Source organism: Chionomys nivalis, chromosome 21 (genome assembly GCF_950005125.1).
Source record: "Chionomys nivalis chromosome 21, mChiNiv1.1, whole genome shotgun sequence".
NCBI lineage: Eukaryota > Metazoa > Chordata > Mammalia > Rodentia > Cricetidae > Chionomys > Chionomys nivalis.
In genome coordinates, this window is record NC_080106.1 from 6,386,863 (window position 1) to 6,414,602 (window position 27,740).

The 27,740-nt window shown below is 49.5% G+C and overlaps 2 protein-coding genes across 6 annotated transcripts in view; both read right to left on the reverse strand.

Moving 5' to 3' along the window:
- Tcf25 (transcription factor 25) overlaps positions 1-2,577 on the reverse strand; it is a 33,217-nt gene extending 30,640 nt beyond the window's left edge. Inside the window, exon 1 of one of the 4 annotated variants that reach the window (XM_057753287.1) lies at positions 2,213-2,572. In XM_057753287.1, coding sequence (XP_057609270.1) covers positions 2,213-2,404 — 192 coding nt within the window. In that variant the 5' untranslated portion in view covers positions 2,405-2,572. Of the gene's footprint in view, positions 1-2,212 lie in introns of all 4 variants that reach the window. The other 3 variants (XM_057753288.1, XM_057753286.1, XM_057753285.1) reach the window with 3 other exon arrangements.
- Positions 2,578-6,480: 3,903 nt separating this feature from the next.
- Positions 6,481-27,740, reverse strand: part of Spire2 (spire type actin nucleation factor 2) — a 34,063-nt gene continuing 12,803 nt past the window's right edge. Inside the window, exons 3-15 of one of the 2 annotated variants that reach the window (XM_057753704.1) lie at positions 21,521-21,877; positions 19,221-19,301; positions 18,944-19,108; positions 18,086-18,172; positions 17,597-17,720; positions 16,351-16,520; positions 15,487-15,676; positions 14,461-14,576; positions 11,285-11,419; positions 11,049-11,116; positions 9,957-9,984; positions 7,257-7,372; positions 6,481-6,840 (exon numbers count right to left, since the gene is read on the reverse strand). In XM_057753704.1, the coding sequence (XP_057609687.1) occupies positions 6,618-6,840; positions 7,257-7,372; positions 9,957-9,984; positions 11,049-11,116; positions 11,285-11,419; positions 14,461-14,576; positions 15,487-15,676; positions 16,351-16,520; positions 17,597-17,720; positions 18,086-18,172; positions 18,944-19,108; positions 19,221-19,301; positions 21,521-21,877 (1,860 nt within the window). In that variant the 3' untranslated portion in view covers positions 6,481-6,617. Of the gene's footprint in view, positions 6,841-7,256; positions 7,373-9,956; positions 9,985-11,048; positions 11,117-11,284; positions 11,420-14,460; positions 14,577-15,486; positions 15,677-16,350; positions 16,521-17,578; positions 17,721-18,085; positions 18,173-18,943; positions 19,109-19,220; positions 19,302-21,520; positions 21,878-27,740 lie in introns of both variants that reach the window. The other variant, XM_057753702.1, reaches the window with a different exon arrangement.

Here is a 27,740-nt window from a genome sequence, read left to right on the forward strand (position 1 = left end):
GTTGAATTCTTCTGCAGTGCCTTGAGGAACAGAACTGTCCATCCAACAGCAAGGCAGACTATACATTCAATATATACCAATATTCCTTTGTACATTACAGAGGATTTGAAAAAAAAAAACTACATAGCACTGTGATCACAGCTGATTGTTCAGCCTCCTAAAGGTGCAGTGTCAGAAATAGTGCTTCATTTTGTATTCGGTTCTTACTATCACAGTCTTGGTTGCTTTGTAGGTGATCCCCTGAGCCCAAACTCAAGTCTTCTGGAAAAACAACAAGGGCTCTAAACCAGAGTTATTTCTCTGGCCCCTTTTCTTCCCTACTTCAGTTATGTAGGCTAAGCCAGTAATACAGAGATAGAAGCAGCTGAGCGGTGACCAGCCTGAGCTCCAAAAGCAGCAAGGCAGCCAGCTGCTTGCCACCTAAAAAAGAGGCAGGTGAACAGTTCAAGAGAGCAGCGGGGCCGGAACAAAGGGAGGCAGACGCAGAGAAATGAGGCTAAAGGTAGAAAGTTGGAAAGAGCCAGGGAAGAACCAGAGAGCTGTAAAATCTCCAGGGCCAATGGGGTCAGATACCCAAGGTCTGAGAGCTAACACCAGTTGCTGCCAAGGGAGGAATCTGGATGCTGAGGAAGACTCACTTAAAGGAGAACAATGTGATGTCCGAGATCTGATTAAAAATCACATCATGGAGAAAAGGGAGCGAGATAACATTATAGACATGCAGACTAAATGAATGTAACTGGGAACTGGGCCATGGGCACATTAGGGGGATTTGTATTTCCCTTTATTTCTTTATTATTTAGTATGCATACAATGGTCTGCCTGCATGTGTCCCTGCAGACAGAAGTTGGCACCAGATCTCATTACCGGTTGGTAGGAATTGAACTCAGGACCTCTGGAAGAGAAGTCAATGCTCTTAACCACTGAGCCATCTCTCCAGGCCTATTTTATTTTTTATTTATAAGATAAGGCCACCGTGCTTCTGCTTCTTTGAAGATGGCACTGTTAATGCTTTAGTGTGTATCTTTGTAAAAAATGTTTATTTTGATGTGTATGGGTGTTTCGCCTATATGACTGTGCACCAAGGACAAGAAACAGAAGGAACCGGAGCTACGTTCAGGCTGAAAATCAGAGGAGGAAGAGTTCTGCCAGAACCAAGGGGAGGCTTCAGTCCCATTACCACCACAGACTGTACATCAATCCCTCTCCTTCCTTCCTGGAGAGGCGAACGATCTCTTAATCAAACTCCTAAAATGTTGACAACATTTCCCCGCTCCTCAATATCTTTGTATATGGACTTTTAAACCTGTCAATCGATAAAAAGCAGGGGACAACCCACTGCAAGGTTATTACACAGGACTTCCAGACAAGTTTTCACTCACTCAAAAATGGCCACTGAAGCCTTACCATATGTGCACACTGGAGACACTAAATGACTGAGACAGACATATTATCTGCCCACACATGAAGCCAGAATCATAATTCATGCACATATGGAAACTGCAGACACACGTCAGGCAGTCTCAAGAAAGAACATTATGGGACTCGAGTGCTACACATTTACTGCGTCAGACACCTGACGCAAAGGATGAGTTAGGTACAAATGCTGGGACAGACAGAAGTGCTGTGGCAAATAAACCGAGATGTTTGTCAAGAGCTAGAATCGAGACCCCCTCAAGTGGCTGACAGGAAGCCATGCCTACCGCTCTACAGCACTGCCCCCAGACAGCACAACCCTACCCCTTCACTGACGCCTAGACCCAACTGAACCCCACCTTCCACTCACCAACCCTGCGGGCCCTCCCCTTAGCTGTCTCAGAGGTCATGACCCGCCCGCCCTGACGTCATGGCCCGATCCTGCCCCTATGTCACACCACGCCTCTAGACACTGGCCGGAGACACGCCCTATCCTGCAGCGAAGTCCTGTCACTCAACCCCTTGACAGCATCCCGCCCTCCGCAACATGCTCGTGCAGCATTTTCTCCCACCTTCCACTCGCTCTCGGCCGGGGAGCCCCGCCCCTCGCCACCACCCCGACTCTCTCTGCAGCACTGCCTCATCACCCCACCCACCCTCCCGAAGACCCGCCTTCCCCGATGCAGCGCAGTCCCTTCACTCCGCCCACTCGCTTGCAGTCTAGACTCAACTTTAGGCCCCCTTCGTATGACGTCATGCCCCCCACCCCGTCCCCTCTGGCTGCCCAGCTCCTTACCAGCTCGAACCGGTTGTTGACACGGACTCCTTCCTTCCCGGCGCCCCCGGGGCGCCGGCCACCCGATCCTTGTTTTGGTCCCTCTTCCTCCGCGTCATCGTCATCCGGGAGGACAAACTGCAAGGCGTCGGGCCCTAGGGGTTCCTGGCCGCGCTGTTCCCCCCTCAGCCTCCGGAGGGCCCGGCGCGACATAGGACCCGACAGCCTGATGTAGGCAGAGGGACGAGGAAGAGCAGCCGAGCGGCGGCGCCTGCGCACTTGCGGCGCGCTGGCGCAAGGTTGGCGTGTCGCGTTTGCGCGCAGCGGCTCTCCGGAACTTCCTCCCAATCACCCGTGCAGCCCGAGAAGGTGCGAGGGTGGCCCGGAGAGTTCTCGCGAGAGTTGGGCCCTGGCGGCGGCCCGGCGCCGACCGTACTGCAGTATTTCTTCGGCTTTCGAGGGGTATGGGTTGCAGATAGCAGGCTGTGACGCGGACGGGAACGCGCAGGCTCAGAACGCCGCACGCCACGCCACTGACGTGGTTCCCGGGACTGGCGGGCGGCGTGGGGCGGGGGCTGGTTAGGTGGGGCCAGGTGAGGAGGGCTAGGAGCAGGTACGCACACTGCTGCCGTCTGCTTGCGAAGAGAATGTTCAGATAGGACCGTGGAGCCCCTGTCTGCGTAGCCTACCCATGCAACCTGTCCGATGGTCCCCACCTCCATACGGCTACTAGACTGCAAAGGGACGGTTTCCGCCTTTGTAAACCGTCTAGGCCGAGGAACATCGTCAAGACAGATTCCTGCATAGCTCCTCTCTGAGATGCACGGAACCGAGTTAGGCACTAGGAGTTGCTTTTTATTGCCGCGAACGCGACTGGTGTTCTGGTGGTATTGGGTGAGGAGTAGCGTCTAGGTCTGGCTCGGTGGCCAGCCCTACGTGAATTCTATTTCAGTTTCACAATAAGGATGTAGGGACCCTCTGCACAGATCTGGCTCTGTTTTCTTTCTTTCCTTCTTTAAAACAAAACAAACCCAAGATCCGGGCAGTGGTGGCACACACCTTTAATCCCAGCACTCGGGCGGCAGAGGCAGATGAATCTCTGAGTTTGAGGTCAGCCTGGTCTACAGAGTTCCGGGACGTCTAGGGTTACACAGAGAAACCCTGTCTCTGAAAAACAAAAGAAAGCAAACAAAACATCTGAGATCTTGGCTGTGTATCCCCGACTGACCTGGAGCTTGCTGTATGGACCACGCCGCCCTTTGAACTCACAAGGATTCTCTGTCTCTAAAGGTCCAGGATTACAAAGCTGTGCTATATCCGGACCAGTTTTTTTATACTTATGAAAAAAAAAAATCCCTAGACAAGCCAGGATTGAGGACCTCCGAAGTACAAATGTAAAATAAACTGGTGTTGGGTCGGACCCTTTCCCACCTTGGGAGCAGAGGAGAGGGCACTGTGAGTGTAGGGACAGCCTTCACTGTTGTGCCAAGCCGGTCACTGTTCTAGATTTTTATTTTGGGAGATAGATATCCTTTTATAGGTGAAGAAACTGACTTAATGAGTAAGTAGCCCAAAGAGAACCTGGGTTTCCCTTCATGTGACTTCCCAAATCCCAACAAAGTAGGCTATTTGCAAGGACAGGTGGGCAGGGCAGATCCCTTATTTCCAGCTCTGCTGTGACCCCACTGTCCACGAGCTCCACTCCAGCCTGCCTCCCCGGGAATCTTGGTTTCTCCATAAGTTGATTGCTGAGTCCAATGACTGGCTTAGCTGCTCTGCCCACACTATGCAACAATCTCAAGGTACTTCAAAGTTGATATCCCGTAGCTCTTGTCTCAGGGTGTCACCCCACATCCCCTTCCCTGCTTCTAGTCACAGTTAAAAATCCCAGCCTCCACATCAGGCTCAGCACACCATCTTCACGTCTGTTTTGAGTGTTCAGCACCAGGCTAGTTTCTGTGTCATCTGTGATCGAGTGGTGTGACCAGCTTACCCAGGCCAGTAGCCTTACCTCTGACTAAAATGGGAACTCTTAGTCTGGAACTGCTTCTCCTGAGAAAGGTCGTGGACTCTGAAGGATGCATCAGGCCCAACCTGGGAGTTGGTCTTCCCTGAACCACTAGCTCTAACTGTGTCTCCCTGAACTGCTGCAGATCTGGTCCTTCAGGAGATCTTGGCTCTGAGCCACTCTGACCTAGTATCCAACAGATGAGGCTGAGGCTGGCTCAGTGAGCTGATGTGCAGCCTACTGTTCTGGAAGAGACCAGCAACCCCAATGGGCAGTAAGACAGAAGCACACAGTGCTCTCTTGCCAAAGCAGCCTCAGGAAGCAGGTGTAGGGAACGGTACAACCTGTAAGCATTACCCCTCAGCTCAGCCTAGCTGTTTCCAGGATGGGCTTTTGTTGCTTTCATTTGTGTTAATGTGGAGATCAGAACCTAGGGGGCTGTGTTTGGGAGTGTGAGATGGATATGTGGCTACTTTAAGCAGTTGTACTTAGTTCCTAGGAGTGGCTGTCCTGGAGAGCACTACATAAACTTGAGTGTTTTCTTGTCCGAGAGTTCACTATATAGCTCAGACTTCTCCGGAGCTTGCTATGTAGCCCAGATGAGTCTCAAATTAATGCTCTTCCTGACTTTAATTTCCAAGTGCTGGGATAACAACTGTGAGCCTCCATACTTGGTTAAACGTGGGTGTTTTTATTGCTTGTTGAGTGTCAGTAGTAATTCCTGACCCTCTCCGCCTGATCTTTTAAAACAAAACAAAGGGCTGGAGAGAGCCCAGTGGTTAAGAGTGCTTACAGAAGCCGGGCGGTGGTGGCGCACGCCTTTAATCCCAGCACTTGGGAGGCAAGAGGCAGGCGGATCTCTGTGAGTTCGAGACCAGCCTGGTCTCCAAGAGCTAGTTCCAGGACAGGCTCCAAAACCACAGAGAAACCCTGTCTCGAAAAACCAAAAAAAAAAAAAAAAAAAAAAAAAGAGTGCTTGCAGAGGACCTGAGTTCAGTTCTGAGCACCCATATGGCTATTCCCAACTGCCTGCAGCTCCACTTTGATAGCTCCTGCGTGAATGTAGTGCACATAAATTCATGCAAAAAAAACCTCCGGCATAACATAAATATGTCTTTTAAAATCTAGAAGACAATATCAAACAAGTGCTGGGAGCTAGCTGCTTTTATTGGGTGTTCTAATTTCAAAGACAACACCCACAAATCCATCTGTCACAGTCATGTGCCTTTGGTGCCTCTTCTAGCCTTAAGCAGGGTGTCAGAGCCTGGAGGCAGTCAGGAAGACTCAGTTAACAGGTTTTGGTTGGAATTCTGGCATCTTCTGAGATAAGCAGTCAAATCCCTTTACCTTACTGAACCTCGGTTTCCTCATCTGTAAGGTGTAGTGATGACAAAACCCCACCTCTTGGGTGCATGTAAGCAAGCAGGGTACTTGGCACAACCCTTCCTGAGTTCCGTGTAGGTATTTCCTCTGGGCTCAATGAACATAACCATCAGCACCGTGCAGCTGTGGTAACCTGCAGAGCACATCGGCCTGCAACCCCGGCAGTGAAGCAGATAACACAGTATGTGGGTATGACGGTCTTTGGTGATGGTTATAGTGTTATTAACCTGGTAGGAAGCAGGTCACCAGGCCCTCACAGGAGATTCCAGCCAACCCCCCATCACCACAGCTACACCATGGTCTCAGTACAGGAAAATTGGTTGGGGGTGTGACTTACATTGAAGCACCTTTCATGAGCTGTCACCTATGCTGGGGTAGGGCTTTGGGGTGATGCAACTACCCAAGAGTCACTTATGTTCCTGTAAGGGACTCCTCACCATGTTACTGTAATCTCAGAAGACTCATTGGTTCATCAAGCTAGAATTGAAATAATTTCTTTGGTCTGTCGGTGACCTATGCAGGGGGAATAGATGTTTGTTCATAAGTCCCCAGGAAAAGTCACACAGTGCCAGAAAGGGACCAGGAGCAAGCTTGGCTTGGGGTATCTGGGCTTCCTCATAGCACAATCCCAGAGACTTGGAGGCCTCCCAGGTGCCTCTGCTGCTTGAGCATCCTAAAGGACAGGTAGATCTGATATTCAGGTTCACCTGAGAACTAAGGTGCCCTGTCCACCCAGGGAAGAGAGGCTGCCATATGCTCACTACAAGAGAACCAAGGCATGGAGCAGGAAAGCTGCCCTTTCTCCATTCCCCAGTCCCTCCCAGCCTTTCCAAGGATTCCTGAGAGGAAAGAAGGAAGGTCCTGGAGTAAGCTTGGCCCTAAATGAACTTTAGGGCAAAGAGACAATGTATATAAATATAAATATATAGGCTGTATATATATTATAAATGTATCTATATATGTATATATGTACATGCACAAGGGGTTGATGGCAGCTGTGTTCCAGGATGGGGAGCAGGGTGGCCATCACAACAGTCACTGCAAGTTGAGAGTCCTGGTGTTGGGGATGTAGAGGGACTGGGTCTGGCGGCTGCGTCGTGGAGTGGCATTGAGGACATCCACACTCTTGCGGCTGGAGCACACTACATCGGCCACGAAGCTGGTGCAGTCACTGCAGACGTCCTTTAGGACGCAGCCATGCGCATAGATGTGGGGGAACTCCTCCTCTACGCTCCGCCATCTTGGTCCCTGCAGGGATCTAGGATGGAAAGATGCCAGGAGAGAACCATGAGAAGAGAAGGACCCTATTACAGCCGGGGTCCTCCAGAGGCCTTGTCCTGCCACTTCAGATTCCCAAATCTTGCTTTTTATGTCCACAGTGACCCCTCCAAGCTCCCTGCTGCCTCTTCTCTCCTTCCTCATGGCTCATCCACAGGCGTCTTACTGAGCGCACCTGGCAGTGTGCATCCCTGCAAAGGGTCTTCCTGGACGGGCATTGAGGTCCTGAGCCCAGACCACCCAAACCCAACTCCCTACAACCCGGCCTCTAGAGCCCTGCCAATGACTCGTTCCCTGGGGAGATCCTCACAGTGCCATTGACCGCTGCCCTAGTTTCCCAGCTACGTTCAGTTCCCCACTACCACGGGACACCAGCAACGGTGCAAAAGAACGTACTGGAAGGCGTCTCTCCTCAGTGTTGGCATGGCTTTGGTAGTTGGCACCTTCTGAAGACTCTCAAAACCGAGTGTGTAGACAGGGATGTGTGCACACTTCTTGGAAGGCATCTTCATCTGCAACACAAGGAAGTGTGTGGAGAAGGTTCCTGAGCAACCAGCCAGGCACCCTTTATCCTCCTCACCCCTGGGGGCTAAAAGACTAGGAGTGGCGCCCCCTACACTCTCACCTGAAGGCCCAGCATAGGCTCCTGCCTTGTCACACCCCAACTACATTTCCTGCTCATCCAAACTGTAACTTGGTAGGGTTTGGGAACTTTTACAGCACAAAGAGTGTGACTGTAAGTTCTGCACACAACCAGTATTTCTCATGGACAAGGATGGAGTGTTCCTGTGGTCCAGGGGCAGATGATAGAGAATTTGAGAAAAGTAGGTTCCTCTTTCTGAGCTGAGGCATGATGGTCAGTACTCTTCCAGGTGTTTCTGTCCTTTACCTCTGAGTGGAAGCATGCATCCAAATGCAACATGGTCTTGCTGAAAACTTTCTCATGTCAAAAGGGGGATTTTGTAGGAGGAGAGAGAAAAGCTGTGTGTCTCCAGGCTACTCACATGGAATACTTAACAACTGTTAAAACTTTCTACACATTTATTTTTACTTTGTGTGTTTGGGGGTTTTGCCTGCGTTCATGTCTGTGCACTCTGTGCATGCAGTGCCCGTGGAAGACAGAAGAGGGCACTGGATCTTCTGGAACTGGAGTTACAGATTCGTTAGCTGTAACATAATGCTGTGGGACAATGGTCTTGCACCCTGTAAAGATTTGTCACTTGTATTAGTTTAATAAACTGCTGATTGGCCGGTAGCCAGGCAGGAAGTATAGGCGGGGCGACCAGAACAGGAGAATTCTGGGAAGAGGAAAGGTCAGTCTGCAGTCATCATCTAGATGCAGAGGAAGATAAGAATGCCTCACTGATAAAAGGTACCAAGCCACATGGCTAACACAGACAAGAATTATGTGTTAGGGCTGGAGAGATGGCTCAGTGGTTAAGAACATTGCCTGCTCTTCCAAAGGTCCTGAGTTCAATTCTCGGCAACCACATGGTGGCTCACAATCATCTGTAATGATGTCTGGTGCCCTCTTCTGGCATGCAGACATACACACAGACAGAATATTGTATACAAAATAAATAAATAGCCGGGTGGTGGCGCACGCCTTTAATCCCAGCACTCGGGAGGCAGAGGCAGGCGGATCTCTGTGAGTTCGAGACCAGCCTGGTCTACAAGAGCTAGTTCCAGGACAGGCTCCAAAACCACAGAGAAACCCTGTCTCGAAAAACCAAAAAAAAAAAAAAAAAAAAAACTAAATAAATAAATAAATATTAAAAAAAATAATTATGGGTTAATTTAAGATGTAAGAGTTAATAAGAAGCCTGAGCTAATAGGCCAACCAGTTTATTAATGTAGACCTCTGTGTGTTTCTTTGCAGCTGAACAGCTGTGGGACCAGGCAGGACAGAAACTTCTGTCAACAATGTAAGTTCTGGGAACCAAACCCAGGTCCTCTGCAACAGCAGCAAGTGCTCTTAACCTCTAAGCCATCTCTCTAGCACTTTAAGAACAAAATTTAATACAAGAACTAGTTCCAGGACAAACTCCAAACCCACAGAGAAACCCTGTCTCGAAAAAACAAAAACAAAAACAAAAAAAAAAAAAATTAAGACTGCTTATGAAGACCAGGCATGATGATGGTGCACACATACAATCCTAGTCCTAGTGCTCAGGAGGCAGAGGCAGGCATGTTTCTGAGTTCAAAGCAAGTTTGCTCTACATAGCCAGTTCCAGGCCAGCCAATGCTGTACACAGCCAGACATTTTTGTCTCAAAAATATCAAATACGGGGCCAGGCGGTGGTGGCGCACGCCTTTAATCCCAGCACTCGGGAGGCAGAGACAGGCGGATCTCTGTGAGTTCGAGACCAGCCTGGTCTACAAGAGCTAGTTCCAGGACAGGCTCCAAAAACCACAGAGAAACCCTGTCTCAAAAAAAAAAATAAATAAATATCAAATACTACCTATGAGTGTTTTAAGAAACTGTAGTCCTGGCCAGGCATAGTGAGTTCCAGGTCGGCTAGGGTTACATAGTGAGACCCTGCCTGAAAGAAAGGCAAACCAAAGGGCTGGAGAGATGGCTCAGAGAGTAAGAGCACTGGCTGCTCCTCCAGAGGTCCTGAGTTCAATTCCCAGCACCCACATGGCAGGTGACAAGCATCTATGAGATCTGGTACCTTCTTCTGGCATGCAAGGAGAATACTGTATTTATAGTAAATAAATAAACATTAAAAAAGAAACACTAAAAACAAGCCAACCAACCAAAAAAAAAAAAAAAAAAAAAACCAAACAAACTGTACAGTTTTAGATCATGTGTGTGTTTCCTGCCTGTAATCCCAGCACTTGGGAAGCAGAGACAAGAGGATCTGGAGTCCAAAGTCATCCTCAGTTACATAGAGAATTTTAATGTCAGCCTAGACTTTACACTCAAAACAAGGAAATACACTAACCAGTCTTGGGAAGCGTAAGAACAGCTTCTTAGAAGAAGGCAATGGATGAAGTGCCTCCCAAGAGGGCAATTGTCCAACACATTAACTGGAAACAGCAGTACCCCCATCCCACTTCACCAAGACCTGGAAGGTTCCCCGAAATCCTCACCTTTACACTGCAGGAAGTGCACACAGCTCTGGAAGGAACAGAGAGAAAGCAATATCAGTGTAAGGAAGCCTAGGAAGGGAAAACACCGTCCTCCTGGCTTCCATGTCTGCGGCACGTATCTGAGCCAGCCATCAGCTGACTGGCCAGATCCCCGGTCACTCGGTACTTTACTTTCATTTTACCCCAGAATCTTTCATCTTCCTGGGATGACATTCATTTACCTTTGTCTCTTATCTCTCTCAGGAATATCTGGCCTGGAGTGTTTCCAGTGCTTTTCACCATAGAAGCACCATCTCAGTAGAAAGGCTTCGAGTAAGATGTTCAGTTTTATACAGCAATTAGCATTTTAAAATTCCCATATCTGATTTCAGAAGTAAATGCCTGTCAGGTGTGGCGATACTGCACTGAGGCAGGAGAATTGACTTTGAGGCTAGCCTGAGCTATCTAGTAAGGCCCTGTCTCGTTAAAAAAGCAAAACAAAAACAAAATCCTTCTTGTAAAAATTCAAACCTACCCAGGTGGTGGTAACACACACCTTTAATCCCAGCACTCAGGAGGCAGAGGCAGGTGGATCTCTTTGAGTTTGAGGCCAGCCTGGTCTATAGAATGAGTTCTAGGACAGCAAGAGATACACAGAGAAATCCTGTCTCCAAAACAACAACGACAACAACAACAACAACAAAAAATCAACCCAAACCAAGTGGTGGTGACACACTCCTTTAATCCCAGCTCTCGGGAGGCAGAGGCAGGCGGATTTCTGTGAGTGTAAGCTCAGATCTCTATGGGTTCCTCCCCTGGTCTACACAGTGAGTTCCAGGCCAGCCAGGGCTACATAGTAAGACACTGTCGCAAAACAAAACCAAACAAATATAAATAAATAAAGTTAACCTAAACAAGGCATAATGGTACTAACCTATGGTCCCTACAACTTAAATTGAGGCAAGCAGATCATGACTTTGAGGCCAGTCTGGGGTGTACAGTTAAGACCGTGTCTCAGGGATTGGGGGGAGACAGGAAGGAAGAAGAAAACACTGAACTGGCTGGTGGGATAGAACATTTTCTTTGTTAATCTGTCTGCTGATCAAGGCTCACCTCTTGCAGAACAGACAGGTAGGTGGCCAGGAGAATAGGGGAAACTTGGTTCGGCAGCAGCAACAAATCTGCAGGGAGAGACAAGGTTAGAGCGTGGCTGTGGAAGGCCACTCGAGTCCAAGTCCAGTCCCCAGGAGCGCTTGCCTCAGGGCTTCTACCCAGCCCCAGACCCTGGTCCCACCCTCTGTTGCTCACAACACCCCTACCCTGTGCTGCCCAGCACCCCCAAGCCTCACCTTCCCCCTCTTCAGGCTGCTGAAGAGCTCCTTGTCCTGCAGGAACTTCTCCATCTCAGCCTTCACCAGCACCTGGCGCACATTCACCACCTCCTCCACAGTCAGAGCCAAACTCTCCACAGGGTGGCTGAACTCCTGGGGGCGAGGGAGAGGGTCCTGCTCAACATCCTGGGGACCCTACAGTTACCCGGTCTCAGTCCAAGCAAGCTGGTAACTTACTAAAGTATGGGCATCAGCTCACTCACGACTGGGGCTGGATCTGCTTCAAGGAGGCCCTGCCAATACAGCAAGGTTCCCTAGTCCCATGACCCAGGGCACTGTCCCTTGTCCTCACTGTCCCACGCCAGAAAACCCCATCTCCTGCTTGCAAGCCCACACCATTGTTCTAACCTTCTCCACAGAACCTTCCCCTCTGCCTGATCTGCACTGTCCCCAGGAGCCCTGCCTGACCCCAAGCATGCTCTCCTGTACTCAGCAGACCATCTGTCCTAACTGGCATCATGATGAGCGGTCCTGGTTTGACTTTACTAGTGTGTGGCTTAAGACTGGACACTGGACCTTCTAAGCCTACCTTTTCTGTAAAATAGGGTTGCTTCTGCTCCCTTGAGACAATACAACATACAATTCTTTTTTTGTTGTGTGTATGTGGTTTTTCAAGACACGGTTTCTCAGTAGCTTTGGAGCTTGTCCTGGAACTAGCTCTGTAGCCCAGACTGGTCTTGAACTTGCAGAGATCCACCTACCTCTGCCTCCCGAGTGCTGGGATTAAAGGCGTGTGCCACCACCACCTGGCCAACATACAATTCTAAACATCGTGCCAGGCACAAAGAATTCAAAATGCTAGCTGTTGTTCGTGGAGGCACGATGGGGACTAGCATACAGGGTGCCACGAGGAAGGAAACTGGATGTTTTTCTAGTATGTGCATTGGTAGCTCTGTGCAGGGAGAGCTATTTAGTCCTGGGACAGCACCAGGAGTTTTTGCATGTTCCACACAATCTGAGGCCCCAGGGCTCCAGCTTCTTTCTGTTGAGTTATTTGCAGTCAGGAGTTCCTGTGTCAGATGCAGAGGTTAGCAGCCACCTCTCAGGGATGGGGGCAGGGCTAAAGGCTACCAGTTCTCTGATTTTGATAGCCTAACTTTCAGAAAGTACTTTTTGAGATCTCAGAACCAAAAGGCCACTGTGGGATTTGTGGAATTTTAAAACATGCCCCTTCCTTCCTTGAATAAGAAATGGTCCTTAGGGCTGGAGAGATGGCTCAGCGGTTAAGAGCACTGCCTGCTCTTCCAAAGGTCCTGAGTTCAATTCCCAGCAACCACATGGTGGCTCACAACCATCTGTAATGAGGTCCGGTGCCCTCTTCTGGCCTTCAGGCATACACGCAGAAAGAATATTGTATACATAATAAAAATAAATAAATAAATATTAAAAAAAAAATGGTCCTTAATTTTCTAGCCCTAAGATGGGGCTGGAGTGATGTGGGATTCCCCTCTGTATGCTGTGAATATCATTGGTTAATAAAGGAACTGTCTTGGGCCTGCGCAGGGAATAGAGGTACGTGGGGAAAACTAAACTGAATGCTGAAAGAAAGAAGGAAAAGTGAGAAAGAAGCCATGTAGCCCTGCCAGAGACAGACGCCGGAACTTTAGCTTGTAAGCCACAGCTATGTGGCGATACACAGATTAATAGAAATAGGTTAAATTAATATGTAAGAGTTAGCCAATAAGAAGCTAGAACTAATGGGCCAAGAAATGATTTAATTAATACAGTATCTGTGTGGTTATTTGGGGGCTAAGTGGCCAGGAACTAACTAGTGGCCTCCTTACTACACTGGAGAGATAGCTCAGTGGTTAAGAGCACTGACTGCTCTTCCAGAGGACCTGGGTTCAATTCCCAGCACCCACATGGTGGCTCACAACCATCTGTAACTTCAGTCCCAGAGACTCTAACTCACCTCTTCTGATCTCACAGGAAGTGCATGCACGTGATGCACACATCCAGACAAAACACACATTCACATAAGACAAATAAATAACAAATGAATAAGTGTTTTGTTTTGTTTTTTCGAGTCAGGGTTTCTCTGTGAAACAGTCCTGGCTGTCCTGGAACTCACTCTGTAGACCAGGCTTGCCTCAAACTCAGAGATCCTCCTGCCTCTGCCTCCCAAGTGCTAGGATTAAAGGCTACTATCCAGCTAAAAATAGTTCCTTCACATGTATTTATCCTACGGGCACGCGCGCGCGCGTGTGTGTGTGTGTGTGGAAGTTGAACAACTTTTTAAAGTCGTTCTCTAGTTCTACCATATGGATGTTACCTTTCAGTCCAAGTGAACGAGGGGCTGGAGAAGTGGGTCAGGAGTTAACATCACTGTTCTCTCAGAGGAACTCAGGCTCAGTTCCCAGCACCCACAGATGGGACTCATTGTCATCTGGAACTCCAGTTCCAAGGGATCTGACACCTGACCTCGGCAAGCACCAGGCATGCACATGGTTCACAGACATATGCGCAGGCGAAATACTCATATAAACATACAAATAAAATTAATAAGGCTGCCTTATTCTTACATAGAACTTACACTTTTTAAAGCATTTTAGCAGCTGTCTTAATCCAAGCCTCAGTGAGAGGACGGTGTCAGCCACAGTTAGTGACACCGTACCTCCACACACATGTAGGATGCCCTGCAATCTACCATCAGCTTTTACCTGTTACTTCATTTGATAAATCTGCACAGTGAAATTCAGGCCCAAGTTGGGGCTCCAAGTCAGCAAGTGGTATTAGTTCTTCATGCAAACAACACAAAACTCAAAGCTGATGAGACCCAGCATGTCTCAGCCAACAGCACACTTCCTGCAACACCGTACTGCCCTCAAGTTCCACAATTCAGGGTTCATCATCTCTCCTGACCCCATTGAAACTGAACAAAATACTTCAGGCCTTGGAGAAATGGACTGAAAGACAAGTCTCTGGGTTTGGGTTTGCAGTACCAATGTGTACCAGCAAGTGGCAGCAAAGAACAATCTCCCCAGATACAGGAGCCTGGACCTTGGTCCCCTCAGACAAAGACAAAGCCAGACACATCCTGAGGAATGCTCCCCATCTCTCTCGGGCACCACACTCTTGAAAGGATGAAAACGATGCTGAAGAGGGCACCCAGGGCAAACCACCCGGTCACCTACCAGCCACAGGTGCCTGGTATCTGGTGCAGAAGCCTCTGGCTTATCCACTGAGCTCAAGCTGCTAGGCAAGGCGGAGCTGAGGTAAGGCTGGGACTGGTCACTCCCAGGATAGAAAGCTGGAGAAAGAACACAGGCCCATAGGGACCACCTGACAAGAGTGCTGTGCCAAGTGGACAGTGGGGACAGCGTGTGTCCCAGTGGGGATGGGGAACAAGCTAAAAGTCAAGCAGAGAGCTAAATAATTGTTTCCATGGCTAAGAGCGTTTGTTTTTAACAGGAATACCATTATCTTATTTATTTATTTATTTATTTATTTATTTATTTATTTATTATGTATACAATATTCTGAGTGTATGCCTGCAGGCCAGAAGAGGGCACCAGACCTCACTACAGATGGTTGTGAGTCACCATGTGGTGCTGGGAATTGAACTCAAGACCTTTGAAAGAGCAGGAAATACTCTTAACTGCTGAGCCATCTCTCCAGTCCCTAGAGTGCTTGTTTTTGCAGAGGAATCAGATTTAATTCCCAGCACCTACATGGTAGGTCACAGCCATCTGTAACTCCACTTCCAGGTGCCTCCCACACCTGGCCTGATTTACTTATTTTTATTCTATATGCATGAGCATAAGTATGTTTATCACTTCTGTGCCTGGTGCCTGCAGAGGCCAGAGGAGGGTGTTGGATTAGAGATGGTTATGAGCCACCATGTGGGTGCTGGCAATCACTCTCCACATGAGCAGCTCTTAACTACAAAGCCATGTCTCCACCCCTGCAAGGATTCAAGTTCTTTAGAAAATGGTTTGCAATAAATATGGGTTAGTTAGCTGATTAAAAAAAAAATTCTCAAATGGAAAGCAGGGATGGCTGCTAAATTTAGGTGGTGACAGACTCGGCACTATCCTTGCAGGCACAAGCTGCATGTCTTGGGTACTTGCCTGCTCAAGGGAGATGTGAGTCGGAAGCTGCAACACAGAATCCATGGGATGGGCATGAAAACAGCAGGTGGTGGTGACGATGATACTCACCCTGGTCCTGGGTGCTAGGTTTCCAAGAGTGCATGCTGCCTGCCCTGGCCCGAGGCAGCTCTATCCCTCCTGGGGGCTGAGTGACTGACTGCAAGCCAGAGACCATCTCACTCCGAAGCTGAGCCAGGTCATGTTCCGAAAAAGAGCGATCCCGCTTCAGTGTTACCTCTCCACAGGGGGACTCTTCTTCCTGAGAGCACATCAGGCACAGCCCCCATCTGACCGCTGCCCCCTCATGACCGCTGCCCCCTCCTGATCGCTACCCCTTCTGATCATTGCCTCCTCCTGACTGCTACCCCCTCCTAACATTGCCCCCTCCCGATCGCTGCCCCCTCCTGCCCACTGCCCCCAGAATCTTTTGCTCATCCTTGGACGGAGGCAGCAGATCCAAAAGTGTTAATCGACCCCACTAAGGCCCTGCACTTTCCTCTACATGTCACTAGCTTGCATCTCCTATCTTCTGGACAGTTCATGGCAACTGTCTCAATAATCAAACCATTCCCTGAGTCTTCCAGAAAATCCTGGAGAAGACAGATCCTGCAGGAATGCTGAGCCCTCTGAGATGGCCAGCACTGAGGTCATCTTCCACCCTAGTGGGTCAGAGAGCCTCACTGCAGCTAGGTTCTCCCATCACCTGAGGCTACTCGCCTGGCCACATTCAAATAACCTCCCTTGTTGTGTTCAGAAGTCACTGTCCCACTGATCCAAGGCTACTTCTGAGCTGAAAAGATAGGGAAAGGGCCACCTACCACCCCGTTGGTTGGCTGCAGAGGATGTCTGCCCAGCTGACCAAACAGACCCCTGTCCTGTAAGCCTTTCCAAGCCTCATCAGCATGAACTTTTGAAGAATCCCTATTCTCTGACCTCAGATGTGTTCATTTCTTCCATCTCTGCTAAGGTGGGGGCTTTAAGCAGGACTCGAGGCCGTGGACGCTGGCTTCCACTCCCGGTATCCGTGACTGACAGGTTGATGCAGGAAGTAGACTTGACGTCCCCAGAGCAGGCATTGAGGATGCAGGGCAGAGAACCAAACCCTGAGGGCAGGAAAAACAAAGGCAGGGGTAGATGGTGAGTGAGGAGGAAGAGGAGGTCAGCACAGGGATGAAGAGTGAGCAGCAAAGGCAAGGAGAACGGAGCAAGGGTGAACGTGGGTCAGGGAGGGCAAGGATCAGGAAGCCAGAGCGAAGGATAAGCAAGAAAGACAAGGAGGCCAGAGCAAGAACGGGGTATGATCTGGAAGGTCAGGCAAGGCGTGGCCAGTGAGCAGGGAGGACAAGGAGTCCAGTGTAGGGGTGGACAGCAAACAGGGCAGATGAGGAGGCCAGTACAGGGGTAGAGAGTAAGTGGCAAGGATAAGCAGGCCGGGACAGGAGGGGACAGTGAGCAGGGAGGACAAGGAGGCCAACATGGCAGTGAATAGCTTCATGAATAGCACTTGGTTTAATTATCCACTTAGAAGGGGAAACCGAAGACTGGTCAGCCAGTTAACAAAGAGTAGCTATAACTAAAAAGGAGAGCTCCGGCAGGAGCAGGGTTGAAGTTCACCGACTTTAGTTTGCAAGGAAGACCAAGACTCAAATATTTGAACATATATCTGGTTTCCAGTCAGTTAGAAACTTGAGTTTTATTTCATTTTACTTCCAAATGTTGAAATCTGTCATCCATTATAACAATGAATAAGGGCAAAATCAGATCAAAACCCGGAGTCCGAGATGACTTCACTTTTATAGACCCCTAAGACTTCACAAAGCCATTATAACTCCTCTAAGGTTTGGGGGATTTTTTTTTTTTTTGATTTTTTTCCCCCTGAGACAGGGTTTCTCTGTGTAGCCCTGGCTGTCCTGGATCTCACTCTGTAGACCAGGCTGGCTTTGAGCTCACTGAGATCCACCTGCTTCTGCCTCCCAAGTGCTGGGATTAAAGGTGTGCACCACCACTGCCTGGCATAATTCCTCTAAGTTTAGAGTTAAAAAAAATTTAAGAGGTCCTAGGTCCTCTACCTACACAGGAGCTCTTGGGGCTAACCGTCCCAAAATTTGATCTGTAGCCCCAGCGAGGTCCACTGGGAGATGTCTTCTCTCCCATCACTCACCCTCCCCGCCTTGCTCACCACGGGCACCCAAGTGCTGGGCCCCTACTGGACGAAGCCTCCGCTCCTGCTTGATTTCCTCCAGGATCTTCTCGTGCAATGTTCTCTGCTTTTGTGGTACAGGGCGGAGTCGTCTCTCCGAGACCTGCCGCCGACATGACACACTGAGTAGGAAGGGGAGGCGGGTGATGACATGGGCCCACTCTAGAGGAGGGAAATGCTGGGGTAACCCGGGAGACTCGGAGCTGCTGCTCAGTAACCCGGAAGGAAGACTACTCAAAGAGGCTTTGTGCACACCTGGTGTGAGGTGTAAACAACTGAAAATTCCCCCCAAGAAGAAGGCACAGACCCTCAAGCCCTACATTGGAGATCACGCCCAACCTTCCAGCCAACGGGCAAAAGAGCCCTCAAAGATCTCCCTCAGAAAACAGATGTGGTAAGACAGCTGGATTGGTCACCAGAGAGCAGCGGGCCCCACAATATCCAGAGGAGGAAGTGTAGAGCTGGTACCTGCTTTAGTGGAGGCCGTGAGCGGATGAAGTCCAGGATGAGCTCATGGGCATCTTTCTTCACTCTGGGAGGGATGTCCCCATCAACCTGCCAGGAGGAGCAGGGTCAAGCTAAGCTTGCAAGGGCCAACTGCTGTGTTAGGGTGACCAGGAGGGGCTCACACAGCCCTGATTATGGTCTGGTTTTCACAGCTTCTCTCCTAAGGCCTCTTGTTCCCTGGACTCAGGTGCATAGCCGATACATGGGTCACTCAGCTGCAGCCGAGTCCTAACGAGCCCTCACCTCAGCTGCCTGAGCTTCCTAAACCTTCAGGAAATGGGGCTGTAGGACGCATCTCAGGAGTTGTTGGGAGAATGAAACGAATTTCTTTATGTAAAGTTTTGGGTGATACCAGTGTACACAAGGCTTTGTTAACGTGTGTTACATGGAAAAATGTGGTTGGCTCTTTGGTTTGTTTGTTTGTTTTGCTTTTTGGTTTTACAAGATTGGTTTTCTCCGTGCTACAGCTCTGGCTGTCCTGGAACTAGCTCTTGTAAACTTGAACTCACAGAAATCTGCCTGCCTCTGCCTCCCGAGTGTGCCAATGTAGCTGGCTCTTAGGGCCCCTCCTGATCCTCAAGAACCTTCTCCTTGCCCTAATTATTATACTGTATTCCCAATACAACCAAGAGCTGTGGAAACTGCCACATCTGCCTTATTCATATCTATGGATGAGTATCAAACTCTGATCAAGCACAAGGGGCAGGTTAAGGGCTGTTGGCAGAAGGCAGAGGGCAGGGTAAATGGCAGCAGGGCAAGGACCTGCAGAAGGGAACAGGGCCAGGTTTTCTGGTGGAGGACAGCAGGGCTGTGGCTCACCATGACCTTGCGCAGCTTGTAATTCCTGGCACGGATATCCTGCATCAGCATCTCGAAGGGGGTGAGCTGGAACTCGGTGGGCAGTGGGTTAAACTCCTGCTCCTGCACTTTCTTCAACTTCACCCCGTGACGCAGCTCCCGCATGAGCTGGACCCACAGCCGGGCCTGACCCGGAAAAGAAAACAGCCTCAGCTCTGGCACCCAGGGCTCTCCCAGCACAAACCCCTCTGGGTGCATTGTGCTTTGCTCTGTCCCGGGTCAGGAATCCATGTCTTACCCAGTCTGTGTGTCCCAGGTGGTCAAGCTCGGCCAGTGGCTTCTCTACCCGTGGCTCATCCTCCCCCAGCTTCTGCAGCATCTGGGACCAGATGTCTAGTTAGTGTACAAGTGGCAGCGGCGGACACAGCAGGCCCTGCGATCCCATCTAGTAGGAGGCACTGCTCTAGCACCCAGCCAGCTGCAAAGGAGCCACAGAGGCACCTGGCCCAGGTCTGGGGGCTTGGAAAGAGCTGGGGACACCATACCATAGCTTTGGAATGGCGCAGGACACTTAATCTTCTCTCTAGTGACTTCTCTTGAGCAGGCCTGGTGAGAGCCTGGCATCTGCATGGCTCCCTTGGGACCTACGTGCCTCAGAGAGGCACTATCCTCCACAGGTGGTTGACACAGAGGGGGAAGCACTCCCCGTTGTCCTCCAGATTTCAGTTCACCCAACACCTCAGGACCCCTAGCCAAGCCAGGAGCCCACCTATTCTCTTGGCATGATCATGGCTGTTTCTCTATGCATGGCCCATACTAGAGGTCACCAAGGACCTGTCTCTTAGCAGCGGTGTGTGCTTCCTCGGCTGCTGCTCTAAGTCTGGAGCCCAGCACAGTGTGGCAAGTGTTAGTCTTTAAGTATGGGTGGGATTGAAGGTAGGTAGAAGACAGGATGAGCCAACCAGCAGGTCCTAGGAGGGAGTCCAGATATGAGATGCTAAGATGCCAGGTACTCAGGCAACTGGGAATTTGGGGAGAGATGCTGGACTTGCTGCCTTGATGGTTCGGGGTCTGGGTGGCAGCCTGGAGCTTCTGCTCACACTAACCCCCCACTACAGAGATGCATCTGTCTTGCAGCCTCTCCCATCCTACGGGGACAGAACTGGACACTCTAGCTTTCTCTAAGCTACTTGCCAAACTGCTTTAACACACACTATAGTGTGGGATTCCCAGGGCAAGGAGCAAAGAGGATGGCTCTCCTGTCCTACTTAGAACAGCTACACCAGACCCTGCGCACCTGCTTCTGTCCAAAATCGCCAGCCCAGACTAGCCCAGATGTGTCTGTCCAGGAGCCTGTATCCCCAGCACCCATCCCGTGACTCTCTCTGGGATCAGTGGAGTGTCATGTAGAGGTGTGTGCTCCTGCTAAAGCTCATTTGTCTAGGTAAGGAATTGATTCCAGCAACAGAACAGACCATGTTCAAAGAAGGACAAAACCCCAAGGACCACGGGCCAGCCACAGGGAGCACAGTCAGAAGAGTGTCTCTGAGATGCCAGGGAGGAGCTGAGAGAGAAGGTGGGGATGGATGGTGCACTGAATACTGGGAGCCAAGAGGAGAACCTCCCAAGGTTGGCATGTGAGAGTTACAGGGGAGGATCAAGGGGTTCAAGCTGGGTCCCAGATTCCATTACTCAAACATCCCTGAAAGGCTTTGCAGGCCGCAAAGGGTCAGGACGCTAGTAGCTAGGACCTTTCTAGGCTACAGAAAAGGACAGGGTGGAACCAGAGATCAACATCAACTAACTTAAAAATTAATTTCCGCTACCTGACCAAGAAAGAACAACTTGAACCTCACCTGACTTCCCCCAAGTCCCCCTATCATCAATGGAATGTTGATGGGGACCTGGACAGCCTACTTCACAGGAAAAAAAAATGGTTCTCTTTAAGGAGTAGCAACTCCTCCCAGGAAGAATGGAGACAACCGAAAGATGCCAAGCCCTAACTCTGGGTTGGGAGAAGTCGCTCAGGAGCCGGCTGTACCCTAGAACAGGATCTGACACTGGGACGAGGGACCCTAACTCAGAGAGCAGCTGGTCATTTGTAAGATGGAAGGAAGCAGGGCTGTGGCAAACACCCCAAATCACCAAGTCCATGGGCCTGCCTGTGTGGTTCTGCAAGGGAAGAGGTGGCTGTCTTTACATCACATTTTCAGGAGGAACCAGGGCTGGGAGAGGACAACCAGTGAGCAGTAAGCTCCCTCTTGCAGAGATGAAAGTGGCCTCAGGGAGGGTAACGGCTAATTTCGAGGTGGCGACAGTAATGTGCAATAGGCTAGGAGCCACTCCCTGATTCCTGTCTGAAAACTGGACGAAAAGAAGCCATGAAGTTAAAAATGTACGAAACATTTTGGACAGTGCCCAACATGTGGGGGAGGGGGCAAGTTATGGGTATTCCTAGGAAAGTACAGTCAGGCACCAAAGACCTTAACACCTGTTGGATGACTGAGGACCCACCCGATCTGCCTCCAACCATCCCCCATTCACCTCCCCCATCCACCCAGCATCAGCCCTTCCACTTGCAGCCCCTATCTCACTCACCTCCTTGGCTTCCCTCACTCGGGCCAGGAAGGCACGAAGCTCCAGCGTCTCCACAAAAAGAGCCCGGCACACCGCCTGGTAGTGGGCCTGTGCGCCATGGGGGTCAGTCAGACGTGAAGCACACAGCCGCATGGCCTGGGCAAAGGTGCGCACAGCTCGGGGGCCACCCTCAGCCTCCTCCTCCTCTTCTGGCCCGCCATAGCCCTCATCTGCTGCACCGCAGCTGCTGTCCTCACAGTCGCTGTTGGCCATGAGGTCGATGAGTCTCTCCAGCTGCGGGCTGAGCTCTCGCTCCTCACTCTCATCTAAGCCCCAGTCCAGTGCACGGTAGATAGCAAAACCCAGTGACTGCACCATCTAAGGGACAGATAAGTCATAAGGTCACCAGAGACAGCATTCTAAGCCACAAGGGCACTGGGGCCCCCGCAACGAGCAGCACCCACCATCATAGAACAGACAGCGATGCCAGACAGAATGACAGGCAGGGGGAAAGAGATCACAGTACCACTTACAACAGTGCTATAGAAATATCACCTCTAGCCGGGCGGTGGTGGCGCAGGCCTTTAATCCCAGCACTTGGGAGGCAGAGGCAGGCGGATCTCTGGGAGTTCGAGGCCAGCCTGGTCTACAAGAGCTAGTTCCAGGACAGGCTCCAAAACCACAGAGAAACCCTGTCTCGAAAAAACAAAGAAAGAAAGAAAGAAAGAAAGAAAGAAAGAAAGAAAGAAAGAAAGAAAGAAAGAAAGAAAGAAAGAAAAGAAAGATCACCTCTAGGGGCTGGAGAGATGGCTCACTGCTTAAGAGCACTGGCTGCTCTTCCAGAGGACCTGGGTTCAATTCCCAGCACCCACATATCTATAACTGTCTATAACTCAAGTTCCAGGGGATCCAACACCCTCACACAGACATACATGCAGGCAAAACATCAATCGATGTATACCAGATTAAAAAAAAAAATACCACCTCTTTGCCAGAAGGGAATCATGGCACAAACAAAACATGAACTACTGTCAAAAAGATGTTCCCAAAGAGCACACACAGTCACTTTAGAAAACAGGAAAAGTCTCACCAATATGCACTGAGCATGTGACTCAGCCCCTCCCCTCCCGGGTATTTAACCTAGAGAAAGGAAAAGTTCATCCACACATGATTTTCATAAACTACTCATGTGCACTTCATAGTAGAGACAGGGGTGTGCCCACAGTGGGGCACTATAGAACAGGAAACAGACACACACACGCACACCACAGATCAGACAAAAAACCTTTATGCACTGTGGTCCCACTTGCACGACTCTAAGCAAGCTGAGCCCATCCACGGCAATAAAGAAGCTAGCAGCTCCTGGGATGGGAACGGAAAGGGCTTGTCTTGACTCTGGTGCTGACTGCACAGTATGTATCCCCCCCCCATATATAATAATATAACAGGACGGCTCACATCAAAGGAGAAAGACCAGCTGACTGAGCAACTGCTGTCGTGATGTTTCTTGACCACTGTAGTTTTGGAGGCTGGGGATTTTCTTTTTATTTTTTAATCTTCACAGATAACATGAGAGCACTCAATCACTATATCACACCCTGGTCCTAGAGCTTAATTCTTAGATGTCCCTAGAGGCCCATGTGTTAAAGCATTAGTCCTCGGCTGGCTTCCACTGGGAACTGGTAGAACTCTTAAGAGGTGTGGGCTTGCTGGGCATGGAGCACACATTAATTCCAGCATTTGGGAAGCAGAGTGTATCCCAGACCAGGATGGGCTACATAGTTAAACAAAGAGGCGGTGTTGAGTGGGAGGTCTCCTGCTCACGGGCTTCCAACTTTCCTTCTTTTCATACCCGGCCAAGAGAGAAGCAGCCTTCTCCTCCGGGAAATCCTGCTATGATATGTTCCATCACCATAGTCCCAAAGCATTAGAACTAAGTGACTGTAAACTGAAACTTCCAAAACTGTGAACCAAAATGACCTTCTACCCTGTGGAGCTTGAACCAGAGCCGTGTGGCACACTGAATGCGCACTTTATCACTGTGCCACAGTCCCAGCCAAACCTCACGTTTCTGATTATCTAAGGAGTTTGTTACAGTAATGGGTGACTCACAGCATTATAAAAACAGATGGACATTTGTGCTGACCAAAAATTATGTCATGCTGAGCAAACAACTCACAACTTTAGTCCTAGGCACAGCCAGAGGAGCTATGTGAGTTTGAGGCCAGCCAGGGCTACTCAGTTAGACTGTGTCTCAAAAAGAAAAACACTTTGTTATTTATTTATTTATCTACTTATTGAGCCAGGGACTCTCTGCTTGGCTGCAGACCACACTGGCCTCGACTCGCACATATCTGCCCTCCTCTGCCTCCCAAACGCTAGTGCTCTTAGCCACCGGCTCAGCCCTCCAGCACTATTTGTCTTCTCTTGCTTTCTTTTTTGTTCTTGTTTCTCAAGACAAGAGTTTCTCTGCGTAGCCCTGGCTGTCCTGGAAATCACTTTGTAGATCAGGCTGGCTTCGAACTCACAGAGATCCGCCTGCCTCTGCCTCCTGAGTGCTGGGATTAAAGGTGTGCACCACCACCGGCGGGTTCTGTCTGTTTACTTTTGAAGGTAGTAGTATCTCATGAAGTTTATTCCTGATCCTCCCACCTCCCGCCACTTCCCCAGAGCTGGGATTGCAGGCCTATGCCCATCTAGTTGTTATTTGAGACAGGGGATCTAGGCAGCCCTAGCTGGCCTCAAACTCATGATCCTCCTGCTTCAGTCACCTTACAGGCCTGCTCCACCATACCACACCCAGCCCCACCTGAGGGCATGTGATGAGCATTAAGGCACTGAAGACACGGGTCAGGCCCTGACTGGTGGAGCTCACTGTGAGAGGTTCTCAGGGCTTCAGCTGACTGAGCTTCCTGAAAGTCTCCACAATACCCATTTTTAGACAGGGTCTTGCTATGTAGCCTTGGCTGGCCTCAAAGTTTTAAGCCTCCTATCTTAGCTCCCCAAAAGATTATAAGCATTTCATTAAAAATATGAATTTTTCATTTTACTTGTACTGTGTGTGTATGGGTATTAGGCCTACATGTGAGTCTGTGCCAGGTCCCCTGGGACTGCAGTTACAGACACTGTGAGCTGCCATGTGGGTGCTGAGAATCAAATCCACATCATCTGGAAGAGCAGCCAGTGCTCTTAACTGAGGACCAATTTCCATTACTACTGAATAGTTTTCATATTTTCCTTCTTTGAACAGACTGTCTGGGGCTGGAGAGATGGGTTCTCTGGTTAAGAGCATTGGGTTCCATTCCCAGCACCTGCATGGTGGCTCACAACTTTCCATAACTCCAGTTACAGAGGATCCAAAACCCTCTGATGAATTCCTCAAACACCAGATATGCACATAGTACATAGACATAGATGCAAGCAAAATAATGGATAGATAAATACAAAAAAAACATATATGTAAAATATTTGTTAAGAAGAAAAGACAAAAAAAAGAAGAAAAGACTATCAAAGGCACATACACATAAAAATAACAGCTCTACTATGTAGACACTATGTAAAACTCATCCTATTTAACATCAACAACCCATGACACAACCTCCCATCTCATATACAGAGGGACAGAGGCAGAGAGAGATATGTTAGGCTACTCCATCACAGCTAGAAGCTGGCCAAGCTAGACCTTGAAGCTGGGTCTGTCTGTGCTGTGCTCTAAGGTTTCTGTTATATTGCTAGGGTGAGAGGTCATTGTTGTAGAAGATGAATCCAGAGCCTCATCAGGAGACTGTCCACTTTCTGGTACCACCTTGCCCCAGTGGCCTCTTCCACTCGTTTCTGGCTAGTAAGGTATCCTAGGAAACCTGGGCCTAAGGCAGGCAGAGCAATAACAGGTCAAAGCCAGGGTCAGGCAAGAGATAAGGTCTCTGAGTCCTACAGGGACATCTCAGAAGATGCTGGAGTCTGGGGGGTCTGAGGAAGGTAACCCTTGACTCAAGAAGACTGGTGAGAAGGGTCAAGTCACAATGGACCAAAGCCTGGCCCACCTTTGGGGCTGCTCTCACCCTAGTTTTATCTACTTTAAGCAGGTTAAAGGCAAAGACTGTTCCCAAGGCACTCCCTTGGATGCAGAGCATGACACCAACATCTAGTGGCTAGTCACACCTGACAGGAGGCAAACAGCAGGGCTCTGGCCAGCAGCCAGGATGGAGTGCCCAGGGAAACTGGGGACTCCAGAGACTATCTCAGGACTGCTCTCGGGTGTGACATTGGAAAGAGAAAGCTAGCAAGGTAAGGGGACAGAAACGTGGAGGTCACACAGTAGATTCTTGTGTTGTAGAGGTAGATGCCAGGCAAGAGCAAAGTGGTCCAAGATCTCCAGTGTGCCTCATAGCTCTGTGATGCTTGGTTGTGTGGCAACGCCGTCAATGGACATCACAGGACCCCATGGAGAAAGGCAGACTGAGAGGCAAGCAGGAAGCCCTCCTGCCCATCCCAGTGCAGCCTGCAGAGAGGTACCCAGGCTACTCACCCCACCCCAGCCCAGTGCTGGCCTACACAGCAAGAAGGAAGGCGAAGAGTTAACTCCAGCCAAGCCTCTTATCTGATGGCTTCCTTGGCAAAAAGCTTTTCAGTGCCTCAGCTCACTGGAAACTTTCTCTGGAACACAAAGAATGCTTTCCATTAGGAAGAGCCTGGGCAGCTGGCCAGTCTCAGGACCTCCAACCTGCAAGTTCAAGCATGGCCATCAGCCTGGAATCTGAAAGCAATTAGAGGGGCTGCCTAGGCAGTTCGTGAAACTTAAGTATCCAGAAGGAAGCTTAGACTTTGAGTGGCTCCCTCGCCCTATTTCCTGGGGATGGGGCTTTCAGGTTAACACCTGGGCCTCTGAGAACAGTCCATAGAGAAGCCTTCATGCAAAGCTTTCACAAGCATTCGTATGGTGTGTAATACTAGACATCCTTTCGGTAGTAGGTAGCAGTTTCACCTCTGTGAACTCTGGACAGCAAGGGTTAGCTGACCTCCCAGGCCAGCAGACCTGCAGTTGGAGAAATAAACTATCTACAGCTGCGTGTACAGATGACTGGCAGTCACACGACAACGCAGATGCACTAGAAATACAGCTGTTCTTCCCCAATTTCTAGCTACCTCCATGTAAAAAGTACTGTCTTCACAGAGCTCCTAAGTGACACTCAGCACTGCTGCTTGGGTGGCAGCGTTCCATGGAACCAGGGATACACTGTCACTGGCATTGAGAAGTATGTGTGGTGATAAGATGTGGTGCCAGCTGGGTATACTGGCACACACCTTTAATTCTAGCACTTGGGAGTCAGAACCAGGTGGATCTGTGAGTTCCAGGCCAATTTGATCTTCACAGTGCGATCTAGGACAGTCAGGGCTAGGTAAAGAGACCATGTCTCAAAACTCAAATAAATAACAAAAATGTAAGAAAGTATACAATATGTTTCCCTTCGAGGCAAGATCTAGGTAGAGAAGTTAGAGCAGGAAGCAGCAGCAGGAGAAGCAGGGGCAGCGCATGATGGAAATCCTCCAGTCCAGTCTCACCTCTCCCTTGAAGAGCTACCATGTTAAATAAATACAGAAACACAAGTTTCTTTCCTCCCTCCCTTTCTTTATATTTCTTCTTTGTTTTTCCTCAAAGCTTCAGTCTCCCAAGTAGCTGGAATTACAGGTATGTACCATTGCATCCAGCCTGTAAATGATTATTATATTAAAATTATGCTTTGAAAAGGCAATAAAAGGCAACATTTCAAAGATCAAAAACATCAGGTCAGGCAGCATGCCCTGAAATCCCTCTCCCTGGCTCTGTTTGTTGCTCTTTTCTGGTCCCCATCCCTTCTCATCCTAGAATACAAGTGGTCTCTACTCTTAAAGACCTTTTGGAAGAAACAAAAGTTCACTCATAAAAAAAAAAAAAACCTGAAATAAAGCAAAGAGGCATTTGAGGGGGCTGAAGAGATGGTTCAGAGGTTAAGAGCAGCTGGGCAGTGGTGGCGCACGCCTTTAATCTCAGCACTCGGGAGGCAGAGGTAGGAGGATCTCTGTGAGTTCGAGGCCAGCCTGATCTACAGAGTTAGTTCCAGTACAGTCTTCAGAAAAGAACTACAGAGAACCCTTCTCAAAAAACCAAAGGGGGAAAAGAAGGAGGTTAAGAGCACTGACTGTTCTTCCAGAGGTCCTGAGTTCAATTCCCAGCAACCACATGGTGACTCACAACCATCTA